The following is a 14,289-nucleotide window of genomic DNA, read 5'->3' as shown; positions in this document are numbered from 1 at the left end:
CCAACGAGAACCAATGGATACTATCTGCCTGGATTTCAAGAAGGCCTTTGACAGGATGCCGCACAGGAGGCTGCTGTGTATGATAAGAGCCCATAGTGTTAGGGGTAAGGTACTAGTATGGATAGAAGCTTAGCTGTCTGGCAGAAAGCAGAGAGTGGGGATAAAAGGGTCCTTTTCAGGATGGTAGCCAGTGACAAGTGATGTTCCACAAGGGTCAGTGTTGGAACCACAACTTTTCATTTTATACATTAATGATTCAGGTGAAGGAACTGAGGGCATTCTGGCTATGTTTGCAATTGATACAAAGATAGGTAGAGGGTTAGGTAGTATTGAGGGGGTAGCAGACTGCAGAAAGTTATGGACAGGTTAGAAGAATGGGCAAAAAAGCAGCAGATGGAGTGCAGCATGGGAAAGTGTGAGGTCATACACTTTGTTAGGAGGAATACAGACTATATCCTAAATGGGGAGAAATTTCAGAATCTGAAATGCAAAGAGATTTGAGAGTCCTGGTCCAGGATTCTCTCAAGGTAAACTTATAAGTTGAGTCAGTAGTTAGGAAAGCAAATACAATGTTGGCATTTATTTTGAGAAGACTAGAATATAAAAGCAGGGATGTACTTCTGAGGCTTTATAGGGCTTTGGTCAGACCACATTTGAATTGAATTTATTGTCACATGTACTGAGGTACAGTGAAAAGCTTTGTCTTGCAAGCAATACAGGCAGATCACAGAGTTAAATAGCATAGATAAGTAAACAGCAGCAAAACCAAAAACGCAGGTACAGGTGAATGTTAAGAGTTTGTGAGTCCATTCTAACAAAAGTAGGGTAGAAACTGTTTCGAAACCGGCTGGTGTGTGTGTCTGTACCTTCTCCCTGATGGTAGAGGTTGTAGAAAAACATTGCCAGGGTGGGATGGATCTTTGAGAATACTGGCGGCCTTTCCTTGACAGCGGGCCTGGTAGATGGATTCTATAGATGGGAGATTGGCCTTTGTGATTGGCCGAGCCGAGTTCACCACTCTCTGTAACCATCTCCGATTTTGAATGGTAAAGTTGCCAGGTAGTGATACATCCAGACAGAATGCGCTCGATGGTGTACCTATGAAAGTTAGTAAAGGTATTCACCTTAGAATATTGTGAGCAATTTTGGGCCCCATACTTCAGGAAAGATGTGCTGGCCCTGGAGTGTGTTCAGAGGAGGTTTATGAGAATGGTCTGAGGAATGAACAGCTTAACATATGAGGAATGTTTGAAGATTCTGGGTCTATACATGGAGTTTAGAAGGATGAGGGGGGGAATCTAACTGAAACTTACAGAATACCAAACGGCCTGGACAGTGTGGACATTGGGAAGATATTTCCATTAACAGGAGAGAGAAGGACCTGAGGACACAGTTTTGGAGTCAGGGAAAGATCCTTTAGAACAGTGATGAGGAGAAACTTCTTCAGCCAGAGAGTAGCAAATGTATGGAATTCATTGCCACAGAAAACTGTGGAGTCCAGGTCATTGAGCATATTTGGGACAGAGATAGATAGGTTCTTAATTGTCATGGGGATCAAATGTTACTGGGAGAAAGCGGGAAAATGGGGTTGAGAAACTTATCTGCCATGATTGAATGGTGGAGCAGACTGGATAGATCAGATGATCTAATTTCTGCTCCTATGTCTTAAGGTCTTATTGTCCATTCCAAACGTCTTTGAGCTGAACACTTGTTGGGTCATTTCAGACTGCAGTCAAGATTCAACTAAATTGTGGGTCTGGAGTCACAAGTAGGCAAGTCCTAGTAAGAACGGCTGTTTCCTTCCCTCAAGGACATTTGTGAACCAAATGGGTTTTTCTTAAGAGTGAAGTCACTGGAAATCCAGGCAAAAGTTCTCCACTAGTTTGAGTCATACCCAACACAAAGGAAGTCGTTTGTGATTGATGCCAGGCAATCATCTCAGCTCAAGGCAAATCCTGTCAGAGTTCCTCAAGGTTCTGCTGATGTCCTGGCCTCAAGGTTTGTTATTGAAAAATTCTTCTGCCATCTACACTGGCACTGGTCTTTGCTGTTGTCTGTGTTATGGACCAGACCAGACCCCCTCAAAACATTTCAAGAAGGTAGCCCAGACCCTAACTGTTCTATATTCCAGAAGTGATACAGCTGGTCAAAACCCTTTGGTTTCAAACAAAACAGAATTTATTTACAGAGTACCAAATTAAACACAAATAAAAGAGAACAGGAAACAGAATAACTTAACCATCCGAAAACCCAACAGACTATCCCAACTTAATGATGTTGCTCCAAATTCCTGCAACAATTGCCATAAACACACTTTGACAAAAAAGGTAAAATTAAACACAGGACCTTTACAGTAGAGAGAGATTCAGGATGGAACACCTTCTTCAATGTAGCTGTTTCTTCTTTCCCAGCTAACAACTGAACAGCAGCTCTGAACAGCCAGAATACTAAAAGTCAAACCAAACCAAAATGACAAAATGCAGAGCTAGGAGTATTGACCGCTCCCCTTTCATTATACATTTTTTTTTAACTTAAAAGCTTCATTGAGTAGATAAACACAAACATTTTGGAACCTGTTTCTTTACGATCCCTCTGAAAAAAAACCAAGGACAATCTAACCTTGTGCACGGAGCAGCATAATCACGTCTGTCTCAACATAGAGAATATATTTGGCTTTGAATATATTTAACTATGATTGTTCCAATAAATATGCAGCCTGTGTGCCACCATTCATGTTCATTGCTGAGAAGGGTTATAAGATGCATTATCTGATAATTTTGAAAGACCAGGGAATATTATTATTTGGAGATGCTGGTGTTGGACTGGGATGTACAAAGTTAAAAATCACACAACACCAGGTTATAGTCCAACAGATTTAATTGTGCTTCTAATTAAACCTGTTGGACTATAACTTGCTGTTGCGTGATTTTTAACAGGGAATATTAGGATATTTCACTTTGCCTCCTGGAAAATGAGAGTCAACTTGATTGACATTTTATTTTAGGAGGCTATAAAGATGGTGAATATGGAAAGGCCAGTTTATATTATCTGTCCACGCTTACAAAAAGCTTTTGAAAAACTTCTGCACAAATGGCTTCAAAGTACTAACTAAAAATCAAAACAACTGTGGATGATGTAAATCAGAAACAAAAACAGAAGTTGCCGTCAAAGCTCAGCACATCTGGCAGCAATAGCGAAGAGAAATCAAAGTTAACTTTCGGGTCCACTGACCCTTTCTCAGAAAATCTTGTAGATCAGCAGGTATCAGATAAAGAATTGGTTGCATTTGCCCTATTCCTATCTTCAAATTTAGGACATCCTCATAATGCTACACAACACAATCACTCTACTCAATGGGACAGAATTTAAACAGACATAGCAACTCAAATTGGAGATCTGTTAGGCTGTGTGTGCCACCAGCAGCAACAGAATTGTATTCAATCACAACATGTAACTTCATTGTCTGGCCTATCCTCCACTCTACCATCGAGACAGGAAATTAACATTGGTTTATTGTAGAGTGGCAGGACAGCACTGCACATAATCAAAAATAAAGTATCTGTTGTGATTGTAAAGACATCAGCCAGGTGGACCTCATAGAATATGAGTTCCCTGTTTGGGGCTATTAATCTGGTCCAATCAGAGAGTCCTGGCTGACAGATAAAAACAGACGTGCCAGAGGTTGTGTTCACTCTGGGACTTTGCTCGGAGGGAGCTGTATCAGTGTCAGGGACACTCCAAATGTAAATAAAGTGCAACTTAGTGACAATATATTGGCCTCAGTGAAGTAATTTCAGTTTCAACCTGGTGAAGTGACAACATATTACAGAGCTAAGCAATTCCACAATCATCTGGTGGGATCTAAACTCTGTAGTATTGCCACATCAATTTAAATTTTATTGTAGCTTCATTTTCCTGCTTCATGTTTTTCCAGACAATTAAGCTTCTTTCCATTGCTGTAAAAGCTCTATGAATGTCTGTAAACTCTATGAAGGTCCATGTGACACAAGATTGTTGCAAAAGTGAATACTACATAAGGACATAAAGTCAGCATTAAAGTATTAGTGTCTTTGCCTTGTTAAAGCCTTGGACCAGCCGCATTTAGAATACCATGTTCTATTTTGCTGCTATAACATAATGATAACACTAACAAATGTTCAACCTTCAGCAGTCATTATGGAACTAAGTTTATTTCAACAACCCCAAAAGAGAGGGAAAAAGACCGTACATGGACTACAACAGTTCTATAAGGTGGATTATTGCTAAATTCTCACGCACTATGAAGTACGGTTGATAAATGCTGGCCTAACCAGTAATGCTCATATCCCACAAAAGAAAACAAAGAACATCAAAATGGTTGATACAATGGCCTACCTGCTCATAAGCAGGGGGGTCAGTGAAGTGATCTGGCTGTGACAGGCTGTCACCAATTCCATGTGCAATGACAACAGCATTAGCTTTGAAGCAGAGGTATTAAAACTAAAGCATCACAAATTTAAAACAGCTGCTTAATGGATAAAGTTGATGATGATAATCAGTCTGAAGATGGAATTATTGGCAGTAGACACTTAAGGATTATTTCCTGAAAGTGCAATGTTCTGCATTTTCAGATTATAATTTACTTTATTTTAATTGATCACAGCATGAGGATATCGCTGGGCCAGCATTTTTTGCCCAACCCTAATTGCCCAGAGGGCAGTTTCAGCCACATTGCTGTGTGTCTGCAGTTGCATGTAGCCCAGATCAGGTAAGAGCAAAAGATTTCCTTCCCTGAAGAAAAATTAGTGATTCAGATTCAGTTTTCTAAAAATCAACATTGGTTTCATGGCCAATGTTAGACTCCTAATTCCAGATTTTTGTGAAAATCAAATTCCACTATCTGTCATGGAGGGATTCAAACCTTGGGTCCCCAGAACATTATCTGGCTCTCTGCATTAACAATTCAGTGGTAGAACTGCATGGCTGTTACCTCTCCATGTTCAGAACTGGATGAATAGTGAATGCACTGAATCTCCTTCAACTAACACCAATGATCATATATGTCTCTTTGTCACCTTGGTGGTTGCTGAGAATGACCAACATCTGACCTTCTGACCAACACTGAAGTTTCGTGTGTTAGGTATTATTACTTGTTTTGTATTATGTTTTGTATTGCTATTGACATCAAGCTTAAGCAACCTAACCTTTGTCCTAGGAATGTATTTAAAAACTAACTCACAAGGTGGGAAACCTGTTATTGATTGTGCGGTTATTCTGTAAGAGAACATAAAATGTCTAGGTGGTGTTGAAGGAAACAAAATGAAAATCATGACCTAGCATGCCATCAAGCAAATATACATGAAAAGATTTCATCGCAGTCTGTATAACTTTCTTTTGTAGTACCATTCAGTGCAGGGTAATGTGGTGATATTAGTGTTTGACTCCATTTTCTCCCTTCCAAATCTTAACTTACACCTAAATTATATCTTCTTTTCTCTTTCACCACCATTAACAACCTTTGTGTTTTGCACTGGGCTGCTATACCATCTGTCCTCTTGCTTTTCCTCCACTTCTGTCAATGGAGTTAAAAAAACTCAGCTGCCAACACCTTTCAGTTCTGAAGAAGAACTGAAAAGTTAACTGTTTTTCTATCTCTACAGATGCTGCCAGACCTGCTGAATTCCTGTAGTAATCTCTGCATTTGTTTCAGAGGAATTATTTTACCTGCCATACACAGTGAAGCAGACTTTGGAATATATTGGGCACTGCTCATACATTGTCATCTATCTATCTTGAAAGTCACCATTGATAAGAAATTCCAACACCTGGACCACCTGCACCAATTCAGTCTTCTACAATCCACGACTGTACTTGTCAGTATAGACTTCTGCAAGTCAACTAAACTCCTAACATACAGAGTAGCTGTCATCACCACACTCCTGTACTGCAATGAGACCCAGACTGTGTACCATTGTCACATTAAAGAAGTGGAGACATTCCATCAACAATTTCTCTGCCACTTCCTCAAAATTCAGTGCAAAGACTTTGGTGTCCTTCTTGAACCCAGTATTCAAGTGGGTGGAGTGATGAGGACAATATTTCTGACTCAACAGTCAGCAAGATCCACAGCACAGAAAATCTTCTTTCAGTCCATCAAGTCTACACCAGTCAAAAACAACCACTTAACTATTCTAATCCCATTTTCCAGTACTTGGCCCAAGCCCATGTATTGTTTATAGAACATAAGAACTAGGAGCAGGAGTAGGCCATCTGGCGCTTTGAGCTTGCTCTGCCATTCAATAAAATCATGGCTGATCTTTTCGTGGCCTCAGCTCCACTTACCCATCCTCTCACCATAACCTTTAATTCCTTTACTTTTCAAAATTTTACCTTTGAAAGCATTTACTGAGGATGCCTCAACTACTTCACTGGGCAGTAAGTATCAGATCAGTGTTAAGAGAAACTATTGGAGAAAATAGGGGAGAAAATTGGATCTCCATTTTGAGAGGCAAGGTTTTATCAGGGATAGTCAGCAAGGCTTTATGATGAGCTTATGTTAAGTTCCTGTATTAGTTAATGCAGTGAGCTTCGTTTGATGCACAGATTATTTCTGGGACCTCATGTTTAAATCTGCAGATTATCACAGTGTTACAAAATGCTAACTTCAGCAGTTACTGAAGTGTTTTAGCTCGATCTAGTATAATGTATGTTTATATATCAGGTAATATCCAAAATAAAGAACATTCCCTGAGTCGGTGTGGATATCATTATTTTAGTGTATTTTTTCAGATATTCAGCATCTGACAGGCACTCCAGATAAATCCCTTTAAGATCACTGGCTGAAGCGATGACGTCCAACGAAGCCAGCCCGCCACCGGATTGGCTGAACCCAGTGTTTGGGGCGGGGCGTGGGGGGGGCATTCGTGCCGCGGTTGCCATGGTTTCACAATAGGGCCCGACCCAGTCGCCATGGTTGCAGGCCCGATCGGCGCAGGCGCTGTTTCGAATGTTTCTCCCTGAACCAAAATGGCGGCTCCTTGGTAACCAGGGATCCGCGGGCACGCTATAGTAACGCCGCCCGCTGGCACCATGAAGTCCAGCAAGGTAAGATTAAACAACAAAGGGTGGGGAGAAAATGTGCTTGAATTGTAACGCAACGAGTCTTGGAGATTTGGGAAGAAGCTCAGAACGGCGGGGGGGGGGGGCTCAGACAAAAAACCCGGGAGCGAAGGGGTTCAGAAATGTCACGCTGCTTGTCCAGGACAGAATTAGGCTCTTGGGCTCATCGTGTCCGTGCAGTTCATCCAGCTATACTGTAGACCTGTGAGTCCAACTTCGGTGGTGGGTAATTTGTTAGAAATGGTCCCGCAAGATAGGATTTATATGCATTTGGAGAGACAAGGACTGATTAAGGATAGTCAGTATGGGTTTGTGCAAGGGAAATCATGGCTCTCAAACGTGATTGAGTTTTCTGAGGAAGGAACCAAGAGGATTGATAAGGGCACAGCGGTAGACACTATTTACTTGGACGAAAGTGAGGACTGCAGATCAGATTCTGGATTAGTGGTGCTGGAAGAGCACAGCAGTTCAGGCAGCATCCAAGTAGCTTCGAAGAACTGCTGTGTTCTTCCAGCACCACTAATCCAGAATCTGGTTTCCAGCATCTGCAGTCATTGTTTTTACCTCTGCAGATCAGAGTCAAGATTAGAATGGTGCTGGAAAAGCGCAGCAGGTCAGGCAGCATCGGAGGAGCAGAGGAATCAACGTTTCGGGCAGGAGCCCTTCATCAGGAATCTGATGAAGGGCTCCTGCCCGAAATGCCAATTTTCCTGCTCCTCCGATGCTGCCTGACCTGCTCTGCATTCCACGCCCCCCCCCAAATTATTGGAGTTTGGTAAAGCCTGTTCTGCAAAAGTTCTGCAATGTAGACTAGTGGAGGTGGAGGTGCCGGTGTTGGTCTGGGGTGGACAAAGTTAAAAGTCGCACAGCACCAGGTTATAGGCCAACAGGTCTATTTGGGGAACAGTGCTCTGAAAGCTAGTGCTTCCAAATAAACCTGTTGGACTTTAACCTGGTGTTGTGTGATTTTTAACTTGTACGAGTAAAGTTACATTGCATGGGATTCAGAGTGAGCTTGCCAGTAGGACACAAAGTTGGCTTAACAGCAGGAGATAGAGAACGATGGTGGAGGTCTGTGACCAATGGTGTTCCACAGGAATCAGCACTGGTCTGCTTTTATTTGTCATTTGTACAAATGATTTAGATGTGAATATAGAAGGCATAGTTAGTAAGATTGTGGATGACACCAAAATTGGTGGTAAAGTGGACAGTGGAAAAAGTTATCTTTTATTATAAAGAGATCTTGATCAGTTGAGTTAATGGGCTAAAGAATGGCAGATGGACTTTACTTTGGATAAATGCGAGATGATAGCATTTTGGGAAAACAAACAAAGTTAAGACTTACACAATTAAATGTAGGGCCTTGGATAGTGTTGAGAGTGTGGTGCTGGAAAAGCCCAGCAGGTCAGGCAGCATCTGAGGAGCAGGAGAATCAACGTTTGGATAAATATGTGAATACGAAATCTTGGAGTGATATGAGCTGAGTGGAGGTAGGTGAGACTAGTTTTACATTATGGTTGGCATGGACTGGTTGGACCGAAGGGCCCATTTCCATGCTGTATGACTCTATGATTTTACTATAACCCCAATTCCCAACTCTTGGCCTATATCCTTGTATCTAGAATGCTTCAAGTGATCATCTAAATACCACTTAAATGTTGTGCGATTTCTGTTTAGAAATCTGGAACTTTCTGCCTTTCAATTTGGCAGAGAGTTACAGATACTTACCAGATTCTGCTTGAAAACATTCTTCCTCCAGTCCTATCTAAATCTCCTGTCCTTTAATTTAAAACTGCTCCCTAGTTATTCATCCCTCCATTAAGTGAAGACATTTCTTCCTCTCTACCCAAATACGTCCATCACAATTTAGGAATTCTGAATTAGGTCCTCCCTCCATCTTTTCCGTTCTAAGGAGAACAACCCCAGTCTAACGAGTATCGCTCCAGTTCAGAAAACATCCTGGTGAATCTCCACTGCACCCTTTCTTGTGCAACCAAAACAGCACACAGTACTCCAGATGTGGCATGATCAATGTAATATGTAGCCTCATCATAATTTCCTTGCTGTTGTATTCAGTGTCGCAGTTAATAAAGGCATGTATCCCACATGCTGCCTTTACCATATTGTCTACCTGCTCTGTTGCTTTAAAGGACATGTAGGTCTCTCAGATCCTCTATGCCTCCTAGTGTCCTACCATTTGTGACTTCCTTATCTTGTTAGTCCTAAAAAATTACTCTCTTCAGAGTTAAATTACATTTGCTGTTGATTTGCCTGCCGACCACCCCAAACATATTATTCTGTAGTTTTCTTCTCACAGTTCACCAGACCACCAATTTTTGTGTCATTATTGAATGTATTGATCAAACCTCTTGCATTACCTCTCAATCATTAACATACACTACAAAGAGCGAGGAACCCATCACTAAACCATACAGTGTGTCACTGGAAACAGGCTTCCAATGTTTTAAGTAACTTTTGACCATTTCTCTTTGGCCCCTGTTGCTAAAATAATTTTCTATCCTGTTTGCTAAATTTGCCCTTGATCACTTGGGCTGTTATCTCTCATGCAAGACTTTGGCAAAAGTCTTATTGAGATACAGATATCTACTCACCTTCTTGAAAAATTCACTCAAACCTGTTAAACATGATCTCTCCTTGACAAAGCCATGCTGACTTTCCTTGATGAACCCCTTGCCTCTCCAAGTGGAGATTAGTTCTGTTTTGCAGTTTTTTTTCCCAATAATTTCAGTATTACTGATGTTATACTCATTGGCCTATTGTTCTGTGTTTTATTCCTTCCACCCTCTTGAACAACAGAGCCATACTTGAAATAGAATTTGAAAATTACTGTCCGATCTCCTTCATTCTCCTTGCCTATCTCCCAGAGTAGCCGGTTATATATTTTATCTGGATCTGAGGATTTATCCAATTTTAGGCCCACTCAAAATTACTGAATCCACCTGCTTCTCAATTATAATTTGTTCAAGTATATCACAGTTCTTTTCTGATTTCTATACTAACATAGTTCTTCTTTATTATGCAAATGTAATGAATACAGATGCAATTCACCTATGTATTTTGCCTCCATCCACAGTTTGCCATTTAGATCCTTAATGGGACCTAGTCTTTCACTGGCTATCCTCTTTCTCTTAACATACTTATAAAATGTCTTTGGATTTTCCTTAATTTTACCTGTCATTGTTTCCTCATGTCCCTTGTTTACTTTCCTATTTCATTTTACAAGTAAACCCTGCACTTTCTATACTTCTCCAGGGCTTTTGTTATTCTGAGCCCTCTGTATCTACCATAAGCTTCCTTTTTTGTGATCAAATCCTATCCATTGCTCAATATACAAGGTTCTTGGAATAATTGGTTCCACTTTTCACCACCTTCATAAGAATATGTTGGCCCTGCACTTTCGCTATCCCTTTTTGAAAGATTTCCCCTGCTCTGATAGAGAGTTTCCTAAAAGAAATAATCCACTTTGACCAGATCATGTGTTACCGTATTAAAATCATCCTTCTCCCAATTCAAAGCTTGTATTTCTGATTTATCTTTGTTCTTTTTGTCAAAAACAGTCCTTGACCAACGACAGGAGGGATTGGCATGGTGGCTCAGTGGTTAGAACTGCAGCCTACAATGCAAGGTACCTGAGTTTGATTCCTGCCTTTGGTGGAGAATGTGTGGAGTTTGCACATTCTCCCTGTGTCTGTGTGGGTTTACTCCAGATGGTTTGGTTTCCTCCCACAGTCCAAAGATGTGCAGGTTAGATGGATTGGCCAGAGTGAGTTGCCCATAGCATCTAGGAATGTGCAGGTTAGGTGGGTTAGCCATGGGAAATGCAGGATTACAGGTACAGGGTAGGAGATGGCTCTGGGTAGGATGTTCTTTGGAGGGTTGGTGAAGGACTCGAAGGGCCAAATAGCCTGCTTGCATACTGTAGGGGTTCAATTCTATGATTCCATGACAGCACTATCCTGTCTCATTTGAATTTTCTACAATTGACTTAAAAAGCTCTCATTACAGTTTAAGAATTCTATCACCTATCAGCCTGCCCAATCAGGGATGCATCTGTCCGTGACACTATTGGTCAGAGTGACCACTGTTCAGTCGTTAATGAGCAAAGTCTTGTCTTCATATTGAAGATACCCTCCATTCTATAACTATGACTTTGAACAGATCTAGCAACTCAAGACTGGGTAACCATGAAATGTTGTGGGCAATCAGTAGCAGCAGAATTGTACTTCAACATAATCTGTAAATTTATGGCCTGATAAATTGTCCCCGACCCTTCCATTGTCATCAAGCCAGGGAATCAATCCTGGTTCAATGAGGAGTGCAGGAAGGTACACCTGAAATTGAAGTGTTAGCATAATGAAGTTACAACGCAGGACTACTTGTGTACCAGATCTCCTCAGCAGCAAGTGATAGAGCTAATTGATTCCACAACCAGCTACCATTGTGGTATTTTAACTTGTCTCCCCAGAGCATTAGCTCTGGATTACTAGCCTAATAACATTACCACCAAGTCGCAGTCTCTCCATATGTTCCACAGAGAGCTTGGAAGACTTGTGTATCTTTCGATCGGCCATGAGTTGCAGTACACGATATGCAGAATTATTTTGGGGGAGTAATTTCCAGGAAGTTTTAGATTAGATTACTTACAGTGTGGAAACAGGCCCTTCGGCCCAACAAGTCCACACCGACCCGCCGAAGCGCAACCTACACATACCCCTACGTGTACCCCTTTTTACCTAACACTACGGGCAATTTAGCATGGCCAATTCACCTGACCTGCACATCTTTGGACTGTGGGAGGAAACCGGAGCACCTGGAGGAAACCCACGCAGACATGGGGAGAATGTGCAAACTCCACACAGTCAGTCGCCTGAGTCGGGAATTGAACCCGGATCTCTGGCGCTGTGAGGCAGCAGTGCTAACCACTGTGCCATTTTCCGGGAAACCCAGAGGTGGTTTTGAAGTCTTTTGTTTGTTCACCTTCTGAGTTAGCATCTGTCAAGCTTTAGGAATGTGATGTTTTACATCTAATTGATGTGGTGAGCATTGAAAAATCTGATGACATTTTCTTGATTTCTTTTTATATATTTATAAATAGGATACATCATTTCAATTGAGTGAAAAATTAATCAGTTCAGAGCATTATCCTGATGTGTATTGTCTGGAAAAGCTTGTTTAATTTGTAGCTTTGTTCATGAACTGTAGACAAATGCAATGATGCAAGATTTGAAAATGTATGCAGTTTAGAAAATGGCAGCTTGGAAGCAAACTGATTTTAGTTTAGAAAGGTATAATGTGTTAGCACAATCTTGAAGGGCCAAAGGACACGTGCTCGACTGTTCGTTGTATCTCTTTCTTTATATCTTTCACAATTTATAACCTAATGGCTAGCATATCTCCATTCTATCATCACCATCAAGTTGGGGCATTAACTCTGATTCAGTGACGAGTGCAGGAAGGCAAGCCACATGTAGCACCAGTAAAAATGAGCTGTCACCTCGGTGAAGCTAAAACACAAGATTGCTTTCATGCTGTGATGTGAAGTTGCTGGTGTTGGACTGGGGTGGACAAAGTCAGAAGTCACAACACCAGGTTAGAGCCCAACAGGTTTACTTGAAATCGCAAGCTTTTGGAATGCTACTCCTTCATGTGAAGTAGTAAACCTGTTGGATTAAAACCTGGAGTCACGTGCCTACTTTCATGCTGAATTGCTGAAGCTCAGTCCATTGCATGCTGCTATGTGGCCCCACGTCCTGTGCTTCAAATCTAAGCTCAACAGTCCAGCCATATCCAATCATGAGTGGCGGTGACAATTCAACAAAGCAGAAGAGCCGGATGCTCTACAAATATTCACACCCTCAATAATGGGCAAAACAAGCACATCAGTATAAGAGGTAAGACTAAAGTATTAATGACAATCTGCAACCAGAGTGAAGAATGGATAATCTACCTTAATCGCCTTCTGAGAAATGGTTGGAAGCACCAGATATTGCAAAGGCTATGGGTCCAGACAGCATTGCACTGATGGTACTGAAGATGGCTGTTGAGTGAGGTGTTCCCCTACCTGAGTTGTTCCAGTAAAGGTCTAACACAAGTATCCACCTGACAATGTGAAAAATTGACCATGTAAGTCCTGCCAAAGCAGAGTAAACCAACTTGACCAGTTACTGCCTAATAGGTCTACCTGCAATGATCAGCATAGTGAGAGGAGTTGTTGACTGTACTATCGAACATCTCTTACAGAGTACTGACTTGCTCACTAGCACTCACTTTGGGTTACTTCAGGGCCACTCAGCTTCCAAGTTCATTATACCCTTAATCCAAACATAGATGAAAGAGTTGTACTCCCTGGATGAATGACTGCACTTTGACATCAAGGCCACATTTGACTTAATATGACATCAAGAACCCCTAGCAAAATTGCTGTCAATGGGAATCAGGAAAATCTGTGCACTAGTTGGAGTCATACCTGGCACATAGGGAGATGGTTGTGGTTAATGGAAATCTATTCTCTCAGTGTCAGATTTCAGTGCAGATGTTCCTCAGGATAGTGTCAAAGGTCTGACCATCTTCAGCGACTTCGTCAATGAAGTTGCCTCTGTTTTGAAGTCAGATGTGGAGATGTTTGTTGCTGATTGTGCAACGTCCAACAATCTTCACACCATCTCAGATACTGAAGAAGTCCAAGTCTGTATGTGGCAAGACCTGGACAAAATCTCAGCTTGTGGCAAGTGACATTCCTGCCCACAAGTGCTAGGCAGTGACAGTCTCCAAAAAGTGGCAATTAATCAATTATTACATGACATTTATATAGCATATAAAACAGTTCAGCACAGTACAGGCCCTTCGGCCCCGATATTATGCTGACCTTTATATCCTACTCTAAGATCAGTTGATAGCATTATCATCACTGAAACCCCTACTATTAACTTAACTGGTGTTTTGGAGTTGCTATTGACCAGAAATTGAACTGGATCTTCCATATAAATGCTTTGGCTACAAGAGCAGGTCAAAATTTGGATTTCTGCAGTAATCTGATAAACAGTGGTGTGTGTACCATCTACAAGATCCACGCAGTAAAGCATCAAGATTCCTTAGATAGCATTTTCTAATCCATAAATGCTCCATTGGGAGTTGTGCAAAATTCTTGCGAATTCTTTTCCAAGTTACTCA

The 14,289-nt window shown here is 41.4% G+C and overlaps 1 protein-coding gene across 4 annotated transcripts in view; it reads left to right on the top strand.

Annotated features, from left to right (window-relative positions):
* Positions 1-6,959: 6,959 nt before the first annotated feature.
* The window catches only part of dync2i1 (dynein 2 intermediate chain 1), a 104,797-nt gene continuing 97,467 nt past the window's right edge, over positions 6,960-14,289 (top strand). For 3 of the 4 annotated variants that reach the window (XM_072576192.1, XM_072576191.1, XM_072576190.1), the window contains exon 1: positions 6,960-7,083. In XM_072576192.1, the coding sequence (XP_072432293.1) occupies positions 7,069-7,083 (15 nt within the window). In that variant the 5' untranslated portion in view covers positions 6,960-7,068. The remainder of the gene's footprint in view (positions 7,084-14,289) is intronic. The other variant, XM_072576193.1, reaches the window with a different exon arrangement.

This window comes from Chiloscyllium punctatum, chromosome 8 (genome assembly GCF_047496795.1).
Source record: "Chiloscyllium punctatum isolate Juve2018m chromosome 8, sChiPun1.3, whole genome shotgun sequence".
In the NCBI taxonomy this organism is placed as follows: Eukaryota; Metazoa; Chordata; class Chondrichthyes; order Orectolobiformes; family Hemiscylliidae; genus Chiloscyllium; species Chiloscyllium punctatum.
The sequence above is the reverse complement of the archived record's forward strand: the minus strand, read 5'-3'. Positions and strand labels throughout refer to the sequence as shown.